The sequence below is a fragment of the Dipodomys merriami genome, unplaced genomic scaffold (assembly GCF_024711535.1).
Source record: "Dipodomys merriami isolate MVZ:Mamm:240054 unplaced genomic scaffold, mDipMer1.0.p SCAF_62, whole genome shotgun sequence".
Classification (NCBI taxonomy): domain Eukaryota; kingdom Metazoa; phylum Chordata; class Mammalia; order Rodentia; family Heteromyidae; genus Dipodomys; species Dipodomys merriami.
Window position 1 is genome coordinate 4,883,766 of NW_027206202.1, and position 22,572 is coordinate 4,906,337.

At 47.9% G+C, this 22,572-nt stretch overlaps 1 protein-coding gene across 2 annotated transcripts in view; it reads right to left on the reverse strand.

Annotated features, from left to right (window-relative positions):
* The window catches only part of Prkcb (protein kinase C beta), a 300,272-nt gene extending 281,167 nt beyond the window's left edge, over nt 1-19,105 (reverse strand). The window contains exons 1-2 of one of the 2 annotated variants that reach the window (XM_070004318.1): nt 18,710-19,105; nt 17,773-17,804 (exon numbers count right to left, since the gene is read on the reverse strand). In XM_070004318.1, the coding sequence (XP_069860419.1) occupies nt 17,773-17,804; nt 18,710-18,882 (205 nt within the window). In that variant the 5' untranslated portion in view covers nt 18,883-19,105. The remainder of the gene's footprint in view (nt 1-17,772; nt 17,805-18,709) is intronic. The other variant, XM_070004319.1, reaches the window with a different exon arrangement.
* Between the last annotated feature and the right edge of the window lie 3,467 nt (nt 19,106-22,572).

The following is a 22,572-nucleotide window of genomic DNA, read 5'->3' on the forward strand; positions in this document are numbered from 1 at the left end:
CCTGACCCTCTAGTGATTTCATGGCATGCATAAACCCCCTAGTGATTCCATGCATAGAGAGCTGGGCTTCATGGCACATACCCACCATCCTAGCTACTCCAGAGGCTGAGTTCTGAGAATCGCAGTTCGAAGCCAGCCTGGGAAAGAAAATCTGTGAAACTCTTATCTACAATTAGTTACCAAAAAAAAAAAAAAAAAAACCAAAGCCAGAAATGGAGCTATAGCTCAAGTGGTAGCTTTTGCAAAAACGCTCAGGGACAGTGCCCAGGTCCTGAATTCAAGCCCTAGGACTGGCACAGAAAAACTAAAGTGCATAAAGAGGGATTCAAATAGCCTCCAAGTGGAACTCTGAGATGGTAACCCCAGACTGAGGGAGTCACGGAGTCCAGGCATGGAGTCTCCTGTAACTCAGAAGAGGCTAAGACAATGGATGTGTTCCTCTTGCTTGGATGTGAGTCCCAGCTCCCCTCTCTGATAGCTGAATGGCATAAGCCATCCTGTGTCCCCAGGCCCAGAGGGACACAGGACTCTGTAAGTCCAACTGCAGGTCTGAGCTGATGCACTCTAGGAATCTGGATGATAACTAAATCAACTCTGCAACGGGACCAGGAGGGAAGCTCTACAGGCTTACTTGCTAGTCAGGGAAGCAGAACTTGAACTTGAACCTCTAAGACAGACCTGGAAGCATGAGGTAGATGCCATCATGCAGCCTGCATTGGCCTCCAGAGCCAATGTCCTCCCTCCCCCTGCTGCTGAGAGTCAAGAAGTCTTCCAAGGGCACCTCCACCTGTCCAAGGTCACACCAAGAGCAACTCATGGTCAATGTCTCCATCCTGCAGATCCCCAGGGTCCCAGCTCTGAAGACAGAGATGGTCCAGCTCCAGCCACAGGAGCTACTTTGACCTCTGGGGACAGGGTTACACCAAGGCCCGGCTTCTCCATCTCCCTGCTGGCCTCAGTGCCTGAGCTGTTCACCCAATTAGCCATGTGCACGCCGATCTTCATCTCTTAACACAAGGCAGCCATAATGGTATTAGGCAGAGTCCCAAGAGAAGTAAATGAGAGCAATGGATTTTAGGAACACAAGTGTTGAATGATTGTTCACCTGTTGTTCGCATGCTCCTGCCTCGTTGAATCCTTAGATTCTGTGCCATTATCTTCATTTCACAGATGGGGAAAATAGTGATTAACAGGGTGAGAAAATTGGCCAAGACATTCCCCCATGCTGCCCCATGATGGGTGGAGGAGCTGAGGGCTGAGGCCAAGCTGCTGACCGATCATCTGTCACAAGACCTCAAACACACACACACACCATTGCAGCTCTGTGGTGACTGGCCACAAAGCAGTCACCATCCCTCCCATATCTATCTCCCTTCAGATCTCTCCCTCCTCAAAAGGTTCTTTTCTCCAACTCTCAAGCTCTGTGTGTGTGTGTGTGTGTGTGTGTGTGTGTGTGTGTGTGTGTGTGTGTGTGTGTGTGTGTGTGTGTGTGCGCGCGCAGGTGCTGGGGCTTGAACTCGGGGCCTGGGCACTGTCCCTGAGCTTTTTCTTTTCATTGGAGATAAGAGTTTCACAGACTTTCCTGACCAGGCTGGCTTTGAACTGTGATCCTCAGATCTCAGTCTCCTGAGTAGCTAGGATGATAGATGTGAGCCACTGGCACTCAGCGTGTCTCTCAAGCTCTTCATTCTGAGCCAGGGGGTAGTAAGGGCAGTCTTTGGTGGTAATGCTCAATGGCGCATGTGCAGTAAGTGATGGGCCGCACCCTTTACTCACAGCATCTCATTACCCCCAAGCACTTCCCTGAAAGGGAGGCACACCTGTCACCAAGTGTAAGATATATGCACTAACTCGGGGCCTCCCATGTACTCAAGTCATATAAAGATGCCTGTGGAAACAGAAGCCATGTTTTAGAGGACTAAGCAATCCCACGGGGCCACAGTGATGCTGGTGAGGGTGCTTCCCAAACTTTCATGGGTTCTGGGCAGCTTCTCCCATCAAGAGGAGAAATCTATCCCAGCACCCATGGTTCATGCCTGTCATCCTAGCTACTCAGGAGGCTGACATCTGAGGATCACGGTTCAAAGCCATCCTGGGCAGGAAAGTCCATGAGACTCTTATCTCTAATGAGCCACCAGAAAACCAGAAGTGGAGCTGTGGCTCGAAGTGGTAGAGCATTAGCCTTGAGCAAAAAAATCTCAAGGACGTGTCCAGGCCATGAGTTCAAGCCCCACAACCAACCATAACAAACCTCCAGACTCTACCTGAAAAATATTTAAAGCCAAAGAAAAGGTGGTGGCTGGAGGTGGAGCTCACGTGGTAGGGTACCTGCTTAGCAAGCAAGAGGTTCTGAGTTCCAATTCTAGTAGCACTGAGAGAGAAAGGAAGGCAGCAACTGAGAGAGAGAGAGAGAGAGAGATCTTCCACTTCCTCTTTTATTTCTGGGGTAAGCCTGTGCTTTACTTCCACTAATACCAAAAGCAACACTGCCATTTCTGAGCCTAGACCTAAGGAAGTGGCACCGCATCTGCTCCTCCACCTGGAATGCACCCAAAACCACGTGGCCAAGCTTGGGCTGAGCTGCAAGAAGAAGAGAGACCGCATGGAGGAACGTCCCACGGGTCCCTGGCAGCCCAGCTGAGATGCCAGGCAAAGAGGAAGCCCAGCCAGGCACACAGGCCACCCCAGACGAGCTCAGCCCAAGTTACTGATCCACAGCAAATAGTATCAAAGAAAAAATCATTCTTATTTCAAGCCAATAAGCTTGGCGGTTATCTGGGATACAACAATTGAACGATGATTTGTTGGGCATGTGGGCTTAATATCTGGAAAGATTCTTCCATGTGAGACATACGAAATGAACAAAAAGAAAGAAAACAGGGGAGTCTACGTGCCCCTGACCTAGAGCAAAGCATTTAGGGGTACTCACAGTACCCAGAAGGAGTAGGAATTCTGGTTTGCTGAAAAGCTAGAAATCCTGACAAGAGCCAGATTGTTCTAACAGCTGAACACAAGAAGAGTGCCACTTGATTTGATTTCCTTCTTTGTAACACACACACACACACACACACACACACACACACACACACACACACACACACACACACACACACACACACACCTTCTCTGTCAAATGTTCAGTTGAATAAGAGAAAGAGATCTAGAGTTTCACCTCTTCATTCCTTGCACAAGTGAGAAATAACATGGAATACAGCATGTCAAAAGAGGTAAAGGGAAAGCAACCATAGGTTTAAAGACTCGGGCAATGTCTGCTGTGTTCACCAAGGCCCTTTCTCCATAGCCTTGGACACTGCCCAGCGCGCTCCAACTCCTCCTGTGGCTGGCATCCCCCCCCCCTCCCGCCCAGTGCCTGAGTTCTGACTAACAGAATGTGAACTGAAATGACAGACATCCCTTCTAGGCCACAGCAGTTGTGAAATGAGTGCTTTCTCATGGCCCGTCGACCCCATCTATCCAGTAGCCTGATGAGAAGACCCTGGGTCCCTGCATGGCCAACCTGGGGACACTGCCTAAGCAAGAGCCCGCTGTGTGTTGGCCTGTGATGCAAATGCACCATAAACCCTCTGTCAGCCGCAGAGATAGCAGGCTTATCTATTCCCACAGCCTTCGGAGATTCTCACTAATACCTTAAGTAATACAGAATTTTAGAAATTTGAGTCCTAAAAATAGTTGGGGAGCTCAAGTTTTCTTGGCATTAACAGAGCTAAATGATCAAAAATGTCCTGTGGCTCCCTAGTACTGTTTGCAGCCAAGGGACAACACCAAATCAGGAAGCAGATGACACCCCCCACCCACCCCCAAGATAATCACACCATGTTTCAATGGTCAACACTAGACAATACCTCTCTCCCATACAGATTTCACTTCTGTCTGCAGAACTGCAAAGCCAGCTCATATTTCTCAGGTCTAATTTCAGCCTTTTTTTTTTTTTTGCCAAGTACAAGAGCACATACCTATAATCCCAGCTCCTTCTGAGGAAGAGGAAGAAGTTCAAGAGTTCCAGGCCATTCTAGGCTATATAAGACCTCATGCCAAATAAATAAATAGCTAGACACTGGCAGCTCATGCCTGTAATCCTAGCTACTCAGGAGGCTAAGATCTGAGTATCATGGTTTGAAGCGAGCCTGGACAGAAAAGTTCATGAGACTTTCCTCTCCAATTAACCACCAAAAGCTGGAAGTAAAGTTTTTGTTAACATGTTAAAGCCTTGAGTGAAAAAGTCAAGCAAGAGTGTGAGGCTTTGAGTTCAAGCGCCAGTATCAGCACAAAAATAAAAAGACATCTTGAGGATGACGGAGCTGGTGGCTCACACCTGTAATCCTAGCTACTCAGGAGGCTGAGATCTGAGGATAGTGGTTCAAAACAGCCCTGGCAGGAAAGTCCATGAGACTCATCTTCAATTAACCACCAGAAAACTGCAAGTGGTGTTGTGGCCCAACACTTGTGGAAGAGTGCTAACCTTGAATGAAAGAGCTGAGGGACAGCATCTAGGCCCTGGGTTTAAGACCCATGATCAATCAAAAACTAGAGAGAGAGAGAGAGAGAGAGAGAGAGAGAGAGAGAGAGAGAGAGAGAGAGAGAGAGAGAGAGAGAGAGAGGAGATAGAGAGATATTTGGATAGATGGATGATAGATTGATCAATCTCTGTGCCCTTTACATATTTGCTATTAATGTGTAGTATACCTAACAGAAAGGTGTCTATGGTTGAATGAACTCATGGAGACTCAAGGAAGGGAATCATGGGACCTGAGGTTGAGGGACAGCCACCACAGGTGAGAGTGGTCAGGATAATGATCACTTTGGGAGGATTGGTAGAGACCCAGATGCTGCAGGGTCTGGCCATGTTTTCTTTCCTTGCCTGGATGCTTTGTTATGCACGTGTGTTCAGACTGTGGAGATTCATTACACTAAATACTTCTGCCTAAAGCGAATGAGCTGTGTGCACACCCCCCTGCTGAGAACTCCTTTAACAAGTATCTATCCAGCACACGCAGGGGCCAAGCACAGAGCAGGGTACCTGGAAACAAGGCAAAGCTTCCACTGGACACTATGATGAGTAAACCCAAACAAATAGCATGAGGAAAGGCTTTGGGAGGGACTGGAGCTGTGACTCCAGGGGCAGAAGCGCCAGCAAGAATGAGAGGCTCTGAGTTGTTTAAGCTCTATTACCAGAAAAAGAAAGAAAGAAAGAAAGAAGGAAGGAAAGGAAGGAAGGAAGGAAGAAAGGAAGGAGAAAGAAAGAAGAAAGAAAGAAAGAAAGAAAGAAAGAAAGAAAGAAAGAAAGAAAGAAAGAAAGAAAGAAAGAAAGAAAGGGGGAAAAGAAAGGAAGAAAGGGGGAAAAGAAAGGAAGAAAGAGAGAGACAAGGGGGCTGGGATGTAGCTCAGTGGCAAAGCACTTGCCTAGCAAGTGCAACGTCCTGGGTTCGATCCCCAGTACCAAAAAAAGAAAAGACAAAAAAAATACAGTTTAAAAAAAAAAAAACAAAGAGAGAGAGAGAGAAAGCTAGAGAAAGAGAGAGGAGGGAAGAGGGAAGAAAGAAAGAAAGAGAATGAGGGAGAGTGTGAAGAAAGAGGAAGAGGGAGGGAGAGAGGGAAGAAGAAAGAGAGGAGGGAAGAAGAAAGAGAGAGAAAGGGAAGGAGTGAAGGAGGGAAGAAAGACAAAAAGGAAAGTGAAGGAGGGAAGAAAAAGAGAAGAACAGAAAGAGGGAGGGAAGAAAGAAAGAAGGAGAGAAAGAATGAGAGGGAGGGAAGGACGAAGAAAGGAAGGAAGGAAGGAAGGAAGGAAGGAGTTATGACATTGTACAAGGGAGCCCCTGATTGAGGAAGTCAAGGCATGCTTCTCTGAAGGAGAGATACCTGAGCTAAACTCTCATGGCTGAGCAGGAGGTGAGCAAGGAAAAAGAAGAAGGAAGAGCAGTTTGAGTTCAAGAGACATGTGCAAAAGCCCTGGCATGCCATGAATATGTGGAGACTGAGGAGGACCAAGTGGATCTTCAGCTTGAAGAAACAATCAGAGAGACAGGAAAGGGCTTCAAGATGGAGCTTCAAGGAGACGCAGATGGGACAAAGACGTGCAAGCCAGGTGAAGAATTCTGTATTGAATCCAGCCTCCAAACTGTGGCTGCCCAATGAAAATGAAAAGAAGACTCTTCCCCTCTACCCCAGTCCTGCTTTCCTCAATCCCATTTGGTCCAGAAAGCTTTAACAAACCCCAGCCACAAAATTTACCACACAATTAACTATTTTTATATTTTTATTATCTTTCTCTGTGTATGTGTGTGAGAGAGAAAGAGTTTTGAGGCTTCAACTCGGGGCCTGATTGCTTTTTCTGCTCAAGGCTGGTGCTCTAACCCTTGAGCCACACCTCCACTTCCAGGTTTTCATCTTGGTTTTCGTTTTGTTTTTGCTGCTTCATGAGAGATAAAGAGTCTCACGGACTTTTCTGCCCAGGATGGCTTTGAACTGAAATCTGATCTCAGCCTCCTGAGTAGCTAGGATTAAAGGTATGAGCCCAGCAAGATAACTATTTTTAAAATTAGCCACACACACACACACAAAAGAAGAAGAAAAATCTAGATAACTGTGAACAGTCTCATTCACACCATGGCCTCCAGCACCGCAGAGGAGAGGAGTCCTGAGACACAGCTAAAGCTGAAATCGCCACCCTCGAGGCCACCATCCGAGTCCTGCAGAGAGTCCTACCTTTGTCATGCTGTTCCCACAGCTCCTTCAGCCCAAGAGAACACAAGCCAGGCCTCTGAGTTAAAGGGGTAAAGGAACCGAAATTGAAAAGGTGAAACGGTCAGAGAGCTATTTAAAGTTCACATGCTATCAAGGCCATTTGCAAAAAAGAGGTGAGCCAATGGCTCCATCACAGATTTCAATTCAACTCTCTGCCCACAAAGTGTCCAGTGTCCCCAGGCAGGAGAGAGTTTCTAGACCCTTGACAACTCTTCTAATCACCTCTGCTCACACCACCAGCTAAGTATCTCTTCCAGTTCCATCACAAACTGCCGCCGATGCTCTGGACCACCATGTAGAAAGCTTGCACACGGCTGTCTGATCCCCTTGGTTCTAGAGCATTCTCTTGCCTCCTTAATGAGAGATGAACTTTAAAAAAAAAAGGGGGAGGGACAAGGAAAGTTGGGCATGGTAGCTCACATCTGTAATCCTAGCAAGTCAGGAGGCTGAGATAGGAGGATCATGGTTCAAAGCCAGCCCAGACAGACAAATCCATGAGACTTAGCTCCAATTTTAACCAGCAAGAAAAAAAAAAAAGGCAGCAGCAGATGTGTGGCTCACGTGATAGAACACTGGCTTTGAGCCAAAAAAAAAAAAAAAGGCAAAACAGAATTATCTGCCGTTTACAAATTACATAATGTATATCGAGATCTAAGGAAACACCAGATAGAAGCCCTGTATTAACAAGATACTGAACAAAAACTCCAAGAAGGTAAGTCATATACTGGAGGTCCATAGAGCAAAGTGAAGTCTCGAACTCAAGCCTTTCCGTCTTCCATGTACCACAGAGACTCATGGTACTGGTGCGTCCTGTGCCCAGGAAGTGCGTGCTGTTGGAGCAAAGACAGCATCCGGGAAAGAAAAGGAGTGGGAGGATTCTTTTCAAAGGAAAAAAAAATCATTTCTGTGGTCCCTGTGCCTCAGGCTGCAGTAAAGAGCGATATCCCTATTGTTAGAACCATAAAAATAACCCACTAACCACCCCCCCAAAATAGCACCATCAACAAGATGACTGACAGGAAATCCCAAATGTCTTTTTTAAGAGGTAAAAAATAGCAACGGTCCCTCGATGCTGGGGAGGTGGCTGTCCCCACTGTTTCGGCTTCTCCTAGGCTGACCTGTGGACTGCCCACCCCCCCCAAACCTGGAATTACAGGAGCTGAGCCCCAGTGATTTTTTTTTTCCTCCCAAAATGTATCTCATGCTCTCCCTTCTCACACGCTAGGCTCTTCACCATCCTGTTTTATAGCAACGTCAATGATGACTTACTTCCCAGCCTCTAGGATGCCTCCATCAGATCCAGACTTGATGACGAAGTAGCATTCATCTGCTACCTGCTCCTCCCTCCCACACATGTTTCCTGCTCCCTGTGGGGGCCCTGTTCTGTCTCTGAGTATCCATGGATGTGTGCTGCCCTTTGCGCCCCATCCTCGTCATTCTGGGCAATCTTCCTCCTACCGTAAGCCTGTTCCCAAGTGTCACTTCCTCTGTGAAACCTCCACCCCTCCCAGAGGGATAAAGATGGCATCTATAGTGTTCCCTACATCGGTAAGGGAGCTTTTTCATTCTGTATCCGACCCACAGGGCCACAGCTGTTCTTCGTTCCAAAGAACAGGAGAAGGCTGGCACTGGTGGCTCACGCCTGTCATCCTAGCTCCTCAGGAGGCTGAGATCTGAGGACTGTGGCTTGAAGCCAGCCCAGGCAGGGAAGTCTGTGAGACTCTTAATCTCCAAAAAGCTGGAAGTAGAGCTATGGCTCAAGTGGTAGAGTGCCAGCTTCATGCAGAAAAAAAGAAAGCTTAGGGATGACACCTGAGTCCTAAGTTTAAGCCCCAATACACACAAACACACACACACACACACACACACACACACACACACACACACACACACACACACACACACACACACACACACACACACACACACCCTGCTTCTGCCTGTCTCTACCCTTGCTGGGGGGGGAAAGGGGGAAAAGAGGGGGACATGAAAACTGTCCTTCTCTATTCACACAAAGGAACAGCAAGCACAAAATCAAGGGGTTGAATAGAACCAGGCTCCACATTCAATAAAGTGGAAAATAAATAACAGATAAATTCAACTTGGCCTAAGAATCTCAAATATCTTTCTGCTGTCAAGACACTAAGCCAAGGGAATGGCATAAAAAAGCAAAATAAGCCTGGCACCATTGGCTCACACCTGTCATCCTAGCTGTCATCAAGAGGCTGAGATCTGAGAGGATCTGAGATTCAAAGCCAGCCCAGGCAATATAGTCCATGAGACTCTTATCTCCAAGGAACCACCAACAAGTTGGAAGTGGAGCTGTGGCTCAAGTGGCAGGACGCTAGCTTTGAACAGAAAAAGCTCAGGGACAGCACCCAGGCCCTGAGTTCAAGCCCCAGGACCAACTGCCCCGCCCCGCCCAACACACACACAAAGTAAAATGAATTTGCATATCAGAGAGGAAGCCAAGGGTGAGGAAGTATCTGGGCTACAAGGATCCTGTGCACGCCCCCTCTACCCCCCTCCCCCGAAAACTGGCTTTCGCTCATCACAAATGCCTCTCCCCAGGATGCTCGGCTTTTTCTACTTATTCATTTTCCATCTCAGACTGGCACATCCACTTCTGAAATAGACTGTCTAATTTTCCTGCCTGAGAAGAGTCACCTCCAACTGCAACCGCTGAACCACCAGGAAGTCGGCTCATTGATCAGACAGGTGGCTCTCTGTCTGTCACTCTGGACAGGGAAGTCACCTTAAGGCAGAAGGTAAGTGCCGCCCCCCCCCAAGATCCTGGCAAAGGGGAGACTCAGGACTCCTTCCCATAACATCACTGAGGAGCCTCTTGGCCAGGTTGGTCCAAGGTATGAACAAGTGTACTCTACAGATCCTACTTCTAGACCCTTGACAACTCAGACTTCCTCCAGTTACCTCAAAGAATAAAACATTGAAATTTTGGAGGATTTTTTTTTTAATAAATACCCAAAGAATTTCCTAACAATCTGCAACCAGGACATACATTTGGGTTCCTATTTGATATCTTTGTCAATCTGGTCAATTCTTTCAAAACAGTTCATAGGAAACAAAATTAAATCTTGAAGCAATGATGTGAAGAAAGTCTATCTTCCTTCACTATGCTGTAAGCTCTGTGAACTATAGGGACCTTCTGAATAGCATTCCCATTCTGTTCCTGTCATCTAAAATAGAACTTAACCAGTGAGTACTTTCTAGAAGGATAGGTAGGTGGGTGAATGGATGAATGGATTGGTGAGTGGGTGGGTGGGTGGGTGGATGGATAGGTGAATAGCTGTACAGATGGGTGAATAGATGGACAGGTGAATACATAGAAGAATGGAAAAATGGAAAGATGATGGATGTATGGAAAAATGAATATATAATACATGAATGGATGGGTGAGTAGATGGATGGACAAATGGATAAATATATGAATGAACTGGCAGGGTGCCAGTGGCTCACGCCTATAATCCTAACTACTCAGGGGGCTGAGATCTGAGGATCATGGTACAAGGCCAGCCCAGGCAGGAAAGTCCATGAGACCCTTATCTCCAATAAACCACTAGAAAACCGGAAGTGGAGCAGTGGCTCAAGCAGTAGAGCACTCGCCTTGAGCTGAAGAGCTCAGGGACAGCACCGAGGCCCAGAGTTCAAGCCCCACAACCAACCAAAAATAATAATAATAATAAATAAATGAACTGATGGATAAATGAATGAATGGGCAGAAGAATAAGTGGATGGATGGATGAATAAAAAAATAGAAAGATGATAGAGGCATGAATGATGCATATAAAATGGGTAGATTATACCTGGATGAATAGATGGATAAATGAATGGATGAGTAGATAGATACATACATGAATAGATGAAGGAATGGCTAGAAAAATGGGTACATATAAAATGGATGGATGGAAGGATGGATGGATGAGTGGATGGGTGGGTGGGTGGACAGATGGAAAAATGAATGGATGTGGTAAAAAAGCAAACTTCCTAGCAGATTTTCAAGCAGTCAGCACACCTCCAAATGGTATGTGTAAACACTGTAGATGTTATTTTCTATAAAAAGGCCAAGATTCTATCTATGGAATATCAGTTTCCAGGCGGAAATTGGATGAATGAAGACACAAATTCCTGTTATTTCAAATGCCCAAAATGATAAAGATGTAAACTTCTGAAGATTTTATCCCAGGATGGCGATGTATGCAGTTACGCCTTCTGTCCATTCCAAAACCAACTCAATTTCAGAACCAAAAGACCAGACCATGGGCTTTAAATTATACTTTATAATTGGATTATCCATAGCCAAAAAGCATCAAAATAAGAGCCACATTCTCAAAATTATGACACCCTGCAGGGCACTAGTGGCTCATGCCTATAATCCCAGGCATTCAGGAGACTGAGATTTCGGGATCACTTATGGAAGCCAGTCCAGGCAGGAAAAGCCTTGAGAGTTATCCCCAATTAACCCTAAAAAGCCAGAACTGGAGGTAGGGCTCAAGTGGTAGAGTGCCAGCCTTGAGCAAAATAAGCTAAAGGACAGCTCCCAAGCCCTGAGTTCAAGCCCCAGAACTCACACACACACACACACACACACACACACACACACACACGCACACACACACGCATGCACGCACACACGCGCGCACGCACACACACACTATTTGCATGTGCACAGATGTGTGTATGCAGAGACAGAGACAGAGAGGGAGAGGGAGAGGGAGAATTCACTAGCAAGTATGTGTACAGATTATTTTCAAATCCTCAGCTTACCTTCTGACCAGTTACTTTTTATGTTTTTTTCTTGATTGACCTAGATACACTATAAACATTCTGTATCCAGTTGCACTAAATACCTGAAATATCACTAGTATTGGAAATGATATATATTTTAAATTTGTTTTTAAGAATCTGTCTATCACATCCCCTACATTTCCAAAGGTCACATTTTCCATATTTACTTAGAAAGGCATTCTGTTGCTCAGTGACAAAGCTTTGGGCTTCCCTTGAGGGCTCTACAGCTCAAAATGAATTTGCTCTTTCCTCTCCAACAAATCATCCCTCCTTTTAAAACCTGCCGTAGACCCACTCAACGATCCTTATTGCAACTGGGACATTGAGCCTGAAATCCCACTTCAGGTAGGAAAAAAGAAAAGAAAAGAAAGAAAAAGGTAAGAGTCAAATACAACCTGATGAAGCTTCTCTGCCTTTTACACACATTGAAACCCCAGGACACAGCTAGAATCTGCCAAAGGGTGAGTGGAGTTTGGTATATAGGGCTGTGGAATCTGCTTCCAGGAAAGCAAGAAATTGTACAACTTCTGCTCTCTGTCTCTCTGTCTCTCTCTCTGTCTCTGTCTCTCTCCTGCTCTTCCCCCACCCCTTCCAGTACTAGAGCTTAAACTCAAGGCCTCATACTGTTGCTTAGTTTTTTTCTGCTCAAGGCTGGTGATCTACCATTTGAGCCACACCTCCACTTCCAGATTTGTGCTGGTTAATTGAAGATACCTGCTCTCAGATTTGTCTCCCCAAGCTGGCTTCAAACCAAGATCCTCAAATCTCAACTTGAATAGTCAGGATTACAGGTGTGAGCCACCTGCACCCAGCTTAAGGCAACAAAAAAAAAAAACCAGTATCAGCTAGTTAATAGCCTGACTGGTGATTTTTCTTTAAATGGCTGTTTTTGTGATTTGTTCTTTTCGGGTCTTGAGGCTTGAACTCAGGGCTTAGACACTGTCTCTGAGCTTTTTTTTTTTTTAACTCAAGGTTAGTGCTCTATCACTTAAACCACAGCTCAGCTTCTGGTTTTTTGCTAGCTAATTAGAGATAAGAGTCTCACAGACTTTTCTGATTGGGCTGGCTTTGAACTAGGATTCTCAGATCTCAGCCTCCTAAGTAGCTAGGATTACAGGCATGAGCCACCAGCGCCTGGCTTTTTTTATGATTTTGCTAAGAAAACTCAACTTAAACTTTACAGTGTTACAAGTTCATAGGGAAAACTACACTCAAAATAAAACTCATCTTTGACTCATTCCTTCCTTTCCTTTCTCTGTTTTTTTGAGGGGAGGGGTTTGTTTTGTTTTGTTGTTGTTGTTGTTTTACAATGCTGGGGATAGAACCAAGGGTCTTGCACATACTAAGTAAACCTTCTACTAGTAAGCTACATCATCAGTCCTGATTCATTTGCTGTTTTTTTTAATTTTTTTAAGTACATTTAAGTGTGTGTGTGTGTGTGTGTGTGTGTTGGTCCTGAACTCAGGACCTGGGTGCTGTTCTTTGGCTTTTTCACTCAAGGCTATTACTTTACCACTTGAACCACAGCTCCATTTCTGGCTTTTCTGTACTTAATTGGACATAACAGTCTCATAGACTTCCCTGCCCAGGCTGGCTTCAAACCACAGATCCTCAGATCTCAGCCTCCTGAGTAACTAGGATTACAGGCATGAGCCACTAGCACCTAGCAAAAAGTACATTTTTCTAATTATATGTGTTAACTACACTTCCAAATAAACATGTCCTCTAGGGCTGGTATTGATGAAAACAATGGTTGGGTTCATGCAATGCTTTAAGAAAGGTTGAATCATTTCAATTAACAGGTTAAAAAAAGTGTTTTTTAATCAACACAGCAAAGTGAAGAGCTGAATTACTCATTAGAATCATCGATTCTAGCTCTTGATAGTCAGAAAATGAGTGTCCGTGGGGGTTTTCTGGAGAGTCCATAGCAAGTTCAGATCTTTCTCACAAGGAAAAATGAAGCTAGCCACGCCTGGCTTTCTTGGTGCAGACATTGAGCCATTATTCAAAGTCTATGGAGAAATCTACCTAAGTAAAAACCCCATCTGAGCACAAGAAACAGGCAGACTCATTTAGAGAGTTCCAGAATTTACTGTCCCATTTCAACACATTTTCCTACAATTCATCAAGTAACAATGATCATCTCACTTTGAACCATTGATACATGTTGTGATGTTACTCTTACACTATAGAACTACTGCAGGCCATAGCCCCAAAACATAGACACTGTCACCCCCATTTTACAGATGAGGAGGGAGGCAGAATGTGCCAAGGTCATTTCATGAGTAAATGGCAGGTCAGAGATTCGGGCTCCCTTGTGTCTGACTCCAACCCTACACTACAAATTCTGTATCTCTGTATTTTGTTGTTTCCCCATTTCAAGTTTTCCAAAATACATGAAGTAAGTCAGGCTCTGAGAGACAAAGGATGCCTAGTTTCTCTCACGGGTAGAAGTTAGATCTAAATAAGCTAAATACCATACATGAAACTATATACAGGGCTATATGCTAATACACACAAACTGACCAGGAATGGTATCCAAGGGGGAGGATTCCAATGGTGTAACCTTTATGAAGAACAAAGTTACAGGTTAACAGTTGAAGGTTAAAGAGAGGAGGCCTAGAAACATGAAGAGAGGGGGCAAAAATAGTCATGGTACACAATGTACACATGTGAAAATGGAATCAGGGAACTTGAGGGGAGGGGAAGGATTGGGAGGAATGGGGAGAAGGTGGTGAAAGGGGTGACATGAATCAAGATACAATTCATTTACAAACTGACATGTTTCAATGAAATCCCTTTGTGTAACTACTTGATAATAACTTTGTGTGTGCTGGTCCTGGGACTTGAACTCAGGACCTGGACACTGTCCTTGTGTTTTTACACTCAAAGCTAGTGCTCTACCACATGAGCCACAGTTCCAAATTAAGCTTTTTTGCTGGCTAATTGGAGATAAAAAGTCACACAGACTTTCCTTCCCCGGGCTGGCTCTGAACCACGATCCTCAGATCTCAGTGTCCTGAGTAGCAAGGATTGCAGGAGTGAGCCACTAACCTAGCAGAGAGTCGTTTGGGGGTTAAACATACAGTGAAAGCAAGAAGGAAGAAATTATGTGTCAATCAACCAAGAGTTTTGTACTCTAGCAGTACAAAACAATCTATTCTTTTGTGTGTGTTGCAGAGCAGGGGGGAGAGGGGAGGGTCAGGGAGCTTGAACTCAGAGCCTGGGTGCTGTCCCTGAGTTTTTTTTAATTCAAGAGTAGTACTCTACCACTTTGAGCCACAGCTCCACTTCTAGTTTTCTGGTGGTTAACTAGACAAAAGAGTCTCATAGGTTTTCCTGCCTGAGCTGGCTTTGAACCATGATCCTCAGATCTCAGCCTCCTGAGTAGCTAGGATTACAGGCGTGAGCCACCAGCACCTGGCAAAACACCCTAGTTTTACGATCCAGGGAGCACATGACAATCCATTATTTCACATGGTGTATGGACTTCTTTCTCCCAACGCATGCCAACATTCCCACATTCCCTAAGAGCATAATGAGGCAGCTCTCGGTGGTTCCTTGGTCCTGTAATTACCCCCACGCAGCTCCTGTAATTCCTTGCTCTGCTGCCTTCCCTGAGCTCTTGGCTGGGAACACGGCTACCTGAATAAGACCTGCCTAGCCCATGAATTCCTTGTAGCAAGACGCCGGCTCTGTGGTTAAGTTATAGCTGAGAAAACATGAAAGCTAATAGAAAAACTGAGCCTGCATGCTTTGTCTTTCCTTATCCCTTCCTGCTTACTGCTGGCTGACAAGGATATGGTGATTGCAAGGGCCAGTGTCTTCCTGGACCATAAGCTAACTCACTAGGGGTGGTAAGACAGGAAGCTGAAAGGAACAGGGTTCTGGATGGCTGACTTCAGTGGCAGAATAAAGCCTTACATATTTCTCATTAAAATGCTAATCCCGACTGGGCAGTGGTGGCTCACACCTGTAATCCTAGCTATCAGGAGGCTGAGACCTGAGGATCATTGTCTGAAGCCAGTGTGGGCAGGAAAGTCCATGAGATTCTTATCTCCAATTAACCACCAAAAAGCCAGAAGTGGACCTGTGGCTCAAGTGGTAGAACTCCAAACTTGGGCAAAAAAGCTAAGGGAGAGCACAAGACCCTGAGTTCAAGCCACATTACACACACACATACACACACACACACACACACACACACACACACACACACACACACACACACACAATTTCTAAAGCAGTCATACTTCATTATAAAACTTTAATTCTGATATTCTTTGTCTCATGACACCATTATTTCTAGGCTTTAAATAAAACAATCTTTTGCTTCAGATTTGCCCACGCACACTCACAAGTGACTATTCCAGCCATCAGTGACAGTACAGCAGGTGACACAGCACAGAAGAAGGTGGGGGGAAGGTCTAAATATCTCTGACCTCAGCAGGAGACAAAGTCAAAAATGGACTTGTGGAAGTTAACAAAGCAAGCCTCGAGGAAGAAATTACACATTCTGGCACCGAGATGTCATTAGAACTTTAAGGAAAAGTCCTAGAAAATGATACAATCTGTTTGGATCACAGGGACTGGGGGAGCCCTCTGGTGTGGTGCATGAAATTAAGTCTCCAGGTCTTGCTGAGAGAGGTTTCAAAGGTCTAGAAGGCAGCCAGCTGAACTTGCCCCAGTCCCCACAAACAGACAGCACACCCTAACTCACAGGGGCTCCTCCATTCAATGATGCCATCAGCCAGGGTTCCGTCACTTCAAGCTCTTCAGCTGGCAAATGCATTCTTCTCCTGACTTAAACCCAGTCCCCCACCAATTTGACCCCAAGATATACCCAGGAAAGTGCCATTTCTCACCAAACTCAACTACACCTGGCTTCAAAGTGAGGAAAGGGAAAACACACACATGCACCCGCACATACATACATGTACACACAAACTTGAGCCAGGTGCTGATAACTCACGCCTGTAATCCTAGCTACTCAGGAGGCTGAGATCTGAGGATTACAGTTCAAAGCCAGCCCAGGCAGAAAAGTCCATGAGACTCTTCACTCCAATAAACCAGCAAAAAAAAGGCAGAAGTGGAGGTGTGGCTCAAGTGGTTGAGCACCAGCCTTGGACAAAAAAAAAAAAAACTAAGGGACAGCACCCAACCGACAAAGTGAGGGGTAGAACAGGATGGACTAAATGGTGACTAGGTATCTCGTTTCCATGAAAGTCACTGCCTCCATTCCAAACCAAAATTCTATCATGAGAGTGGAGGACCCTTTCCCAGCCAAGCCGAACTTGAAAATTCATCTATGTACACATATATGTGAAATCTTTCCATCCTACAACATTAACATCCAATTCATAAAACCTCGCAGACATCCTACCAGTGAACCCGTTTATGTGTAAGCCGGCTTTGGACAGCCAATCTGTAACCCATCTTTTGGCTAAGGTCGACCAAGTCACTTATAGTAACTCAAAGGCTGAGCGTCTTTGGTTAGAGCAAAGAACCTCCAGACAGCCAGACACACAGTCTCCAAGGTCATCAGTCTTTGGAAGGCTTTCCTGTATCTCTCCAGAAGACAGAAAGGGCAACTAACTGAACCTAGGATCTGAGAGGCGCCCCATCTGGAACCACTTCTTTCAAAAGGAGGGGTTGGGGAGGCCCAGGGGAACCACCGTTGTTTTTCTAGGGGATGCGCCATCTGCAGAGGAGGCAGACACCTGCAGAGACCTCCATGAAGCAGGGACAGGCAAAGCCCCACTGTGCAAGATGAGGGAGACCTCCTTGGGTGAGCAGCTGCGGGGGGGAGGGCTGGAATTAGGCCAAAAGGGACCTCCCAGTAAGTGTCCCCAGGACCCTTGCTCCTGAAGCAGGGTGGTCCAGCTATGGCTGAGAAGACCTGTCTAGGCTCTATTGCAGCTGGGAGGAGAGAGAGGTGGATGCCCTTTCTTGACATTTAGGGTCTCCCTGCTCTACCCCTTTTCTTGGATCGCTGCCTGCCCTCGCCCCAGGCATGCGCGCGCGCGCGCGCGCGCACACACACACACACACACACACACACACATTAACAAAAACCTTGGGTGGTAAAGTCTGAGTGGCTGCGTGCGCTGACCCGTAGGATTACTTCACTCTACCTAACTCGGGCACTTTGATAAAGTCTTTTTCACCCTCTCTTCCTGAAGCACCAGCGTCCTCGGAGCCTACCTTGACACTGGAATCCCTGCTTTCCGAAGCCCCTGAAAAAGAAAAAAGAGATTCGTCAACCCAAGGGGTGCAGCCACCGCCGATGGCCCGTGGGGTGGCCTCCCAGCCACAGGCGGGTGCCCGGGGGTGGGGGGTGAGGGGTCTTCTTCTTGACAGGGGCACGAGGGAAGGGGGGCAACCAGAGTAGTAACCCACACCTCCTGTCACCCCAGCGGAAGACGAGCACTCTTAGAGGGATGGCGAGGGGAGGGAGGGCATTTCAGTGGAAATGAAGGGTGCAAAGCAGGCTGGAGATCTTTCTAGGGAGATCTCCCCACGGAGTACCCTCTGGGCAAGAGAAAAAGACTTCATCCAGAAAAGACCCAGGAGAGGGCCCCACGAGGGGGGTGTCGTCCTCCCCCTGTGAAGGGGAAAAGGACACGGGGTGCGGGAGAGAGGGGGGACCCGCAGCCACGCCAGGGTGAAGAAAGAGGACCCAGGCCCGGAGGGGGGAAAAGAGGCGCAAGAGAAGAAGGGGGGAAAAAAAAACAAAAAAAACACCGCAGGGCAACTCCGGGTATGGGGAGGGGGGTCCCCAGGGGAAGACAGGACACCCCTCATGCTTTCATGGGGGGGCAGTCCACGCGAGCCGCCCCCTCCTCGGGCAGTGCGGGTGAGGGCGCCCGGAGTCCCGGAGGAGACCGAGGCAGGGAAGCCCTGGGGCGAGAAGGCGCTGCCCGGCGGCCCGCGCTCCGGGCCGGGGCGGGGAAAGGTGCCGGCGGGCGGCGCTGCTCCCCCGGGCGCGTTTTGTGCCGGGCGGGGGGGTGAGGACAGGCACGCGGCGGGCGCCGGGCGGGAGCGCGGGGCGGGCCGGGCGAGCGGCGGGACCGTCCGCGCCGGGCGCCCCTCGGGGCCCGGCAGGTGGCCGGCGGGCGGCCGGGGCGCCGCGCGTTCTCACCAGATGAAGTCGGTGCAGTGGCTGCAGAAGGTGGGCTGCTTGAAGAAGCGGGCGGTGAATTTGTGGTTCTTCACCTCGTGCACGTTCTTTTGCCGGAGGGCACCTTTGCGGGCGAAGCGCACCGTGCTCTCCTCGCCCTCGCTCGGCGGCGGCCCCGCAGCCGGGTCAGCCATCTTGCGCGCGGGGAACCGGAGAACCCGAGAGAGAGACCGAGAGAGGTACCGGCCCCCGAGGGGCTGCCGGGGGTGGCGGAGGGGAGGGGGGGAATCCGGGCCCGGAAGGCAACGGGAGAGAGGAGGCGGCGGCCGCCGCTGGCTTGTTGCTACTGCTGCCGCTGCTGCCGCCGCCGCCGCCGCCGCCCCGGGCCGCGGGCGCTTCCCCTGCGCCGGCCGCGCGCGCGCCCCGAGCCGGGCTGTCACTCACCCAGCTGCCGCCGCCGCCGCCGCTGCCGCCCGGTCCAGCTGCGCTTGGCACCGCTGGCCCCAGCTGCGGGGGAGGGGGGCGGAGCCCCGCCGAGGCCCCGCCTTCCTCATTTGCATCGCGGTCGAAGCCCCGCCCCGAGCCACCAGCTGCTTTACATATTGGCACCCCCGGGTGGCCGCGGGGGTTGAGCACCGTGTGCTCAGCCGCAGCGCTGCGGCGCGCGCGGGTTCCGCAGCCTGCGGGCCTCACACACACACACAACCTGGTCCTGGGCCCTGGGGGTGCATGAAAGGAGTGAGCTCCTCATATTACACACACACACACCGACGCACCCACCACCCCGCGAGGTCCCAAAGCAAAAGGCCCTACGGGGTCCTGCAGGCCAGAACCCACCCGGCCTCTGCAGACAGACCGGTGCCCACCGCCCCTCCATGCAATCCCATTGGTCCTGCGGCCCGCATCTCCTAGAGGGAGGGGCTTCGGCTGTCACTCATCCGGCCACACACACACACACACACACACACACACACGTCCTGCAGAGGAAGCGCAATCTTTATTTCATATCTCATCTAACTCCACCACACAGATAAACGCTGGACTCTGCTTGCCAGAACTCTCTCCGCAAAAGAGTTGCCGTTTGCTCAGCTGTAAAATGGGGCTGATCAGGAAGAGAAAGAAATGCGGTAGTCTGCCCACGTGTCACGCACTTCAGTCCTCTCGTCACAGATTCTGAGCATATTTGTACATCATCTTTAAAAAGAAAAAAGAAGTATTTCAGGCAGGCATCCGTCGTTCATGTTTGTAATGTTGAGAGGGTGAGGATCCAGGTTGGAAGCCAGCCTGGACAGGAAAGTATGTGACTCTGCTCTTCAACTAACCAGCAAAAAGCCAGAAGTAGAGGTATGGCTCAAGTGGTAGAACACCAGCCTTGAGCAAAAAAAAAGTTCAGGGACAATGCCCACGTCCTGAGTTCAAGCCTCAGAACCGGAACACACACACACACATACACACACAGTATATCTGCTTTGAGTTAAGGCCTTCCTTTGCTAAAGGAGATTAACAAATGGTAGAGAGATGTATGATTGACACCCGTTAATATCCAACTGAGACACTCTCCAGCACCTGCGCATGGGGAGGACCGGATAAGAGGACAGGAATTGTCCCAATGAAGTCCCCAAGTTCTTTAAGGCCCTAGTTCAGGCACTGCATCTACACCCTCCCACCCCATCACACCCTTCCCTCTGGGAGGGGAGGAGAGGAGGCCGCAATGGACCACTTCAGAGCTCCTGGAAGCTGTGACCTGTGAAGCTCGTATCTGACACCTTCTAAACACCCAATATATACAGAGTGAGTGAATGTGTAAATGAATAAAGCCTTAAGACACAGCACCCTTTCACCTCTACCCATACCTGGTGAGCAGTCAAACGTAATAAATACCCTTGATAGCTAGTGGCTCACACCTGTAATCCTAGCTCTTCAGGAGGCTGAGATCTGAGGATCATGATTCAAAGCCAGGCTTTGAAAGGTGAGACGGCACCCAGAGGTTGAATTCAAGCCCCATTGCCAGCCCAAGAACAGGAGGAGGAGGGGGAGAGGCAGGGGGAGGAGGAGGAGGAGGAGGAGGAGGGGGGGGAGGAGGAGGGGGAGGGGGGGAGGAGGAGGAGGAGGGGAGGAGGAGGAGGAGGAGGAGGAGGAGGAGGAGGAGGAGGAGGAGGAGGAGGAGGAGGAGGAGGAGGAGGAGGAGGAGGAGGAGGAGGAGGAGGAGGAGGAGGAGGAGGAGGAGGAAACCCAGTTCACTCATTCTCTCTTCTAGATTTGGGTCCCAAGCTGACTGGCTTTTCTAGTCTTCATGAGACACCTCTGTAATTCTTAGAGTCATTTCCCCCTTCATTTACTTCAATTAGCCCTAATGAGCTTTCTGTCACTCACCATAAGTGTTTAAAATACCATTCTTATGAAGAGATGCTCCGCCTCATTCATAAGAAGATAAATGAACATTAAAGTTACACTGAGATACCATTTATCACTTATCAGGTGAGCAAATAAAAAAAAAATAGTAAAGTCTAACAACTTTGTTGCTAGGGCTGTGGGGAAGGGGCATGACCGCCAGGCCTAGTGTGAGTGGGAAAGCTCTTAGTTCCTGCCAAAAAGCATGCTGGCACCCTCTCTGTCAACCCTGAGTAGGTGCTTGCCCTTCAGCCTAGCAATCCAGTGCTGGGATGTTATGATACAGGTGTGCTATCTGTGGGGGAAGTGGTATAGGTATGAGGTCTTTTGTTGGAGCATCATTTAGTGGTGAAAGCATTTACCTTGCACAATCACTAGATGCATCTTTCTAAAAGACATGACAACTGTCACAATTAAGAAAGTTCTCTACATTCTGATATGGAAAGAACTCAGGGCGGGGAGCGGGGGAAGAGGGAGAATTGCTAAGTATTGGTGGCTCACACCTGTAACCCAGCTATGCAGGAGGCTGAGATCTGAGGATCATGGTTTGTAGCCAGCCGGAACAGGGAAGTCTGTGAGACTCCTATCTCCAATGAACCACCAGAAAGCCGGAAGTACAGCTGTGGCTCAAGTGGTAGAGCACCAACCTTGAGCAAAAAAAAGCTCAGGGACAATGCCCAGCTTCTGAGTTCAAGCCCCAGGACTGGCACACACACATACACACACACACACACACAGAAAAAATTAAGCCAGTAGTATTGTACATAGCATGCTACCTTTCGTATAAAAAAGGAAGCAGACAAGAATATTCCTAGTGTCTGGTACTTAAATAAGTATAACTAGTGAAGAGAACATGAAAAAAGAACTAATAAACAAGCAAACATGTTGACTTCTAGTGGGTGGAGGTAAAGGCCAGTATGGGAGGTGCATTTCTCAATGATAACCTTTTGTATCATTTTGATTTTTGAAAATGTGAATGTGAACTGAGTTCTGATGGCTCATATCTGTCATCCTAGCTACTCAGGATGCTGAGACCTGGAGGATCTCAGTTCAAAACCAGCCAAACAGAAAAGTCCTCAAGATTCCATCTCCAATGAACCAGCAAAAAATCTGTCTGGTGGTGTAGCTCAGTGGTAGAATGCCAGATGTGAGCAAGAAAGTTGAATTGAGGACATGGGGCCCTGAGTTCAAGACCTGGTACTAGAAAGAAAGAGAGTGAGTGATTAACTTCTAAACATGAATGCAAGTAAAAAAGTTAAACTCATTAAACTTTGTGGTCTTATTCTATTTCTTCCATTTATCTGAAGAATTTAGGACAGTAAGAAAACATGCCTTTAATATTTGCTTGGCAACATTTGTTTAAAACTTGTTGTTTGAAAACAACATTTTAAAAAACACACAAAGGTAAATGCTGGTGGCTCATGCTTATAATCCTAGTTACTCAGGAGACTGAGATCTGAGGATCAAAGTTCAAAACCAGGCTGGGGAAGAAA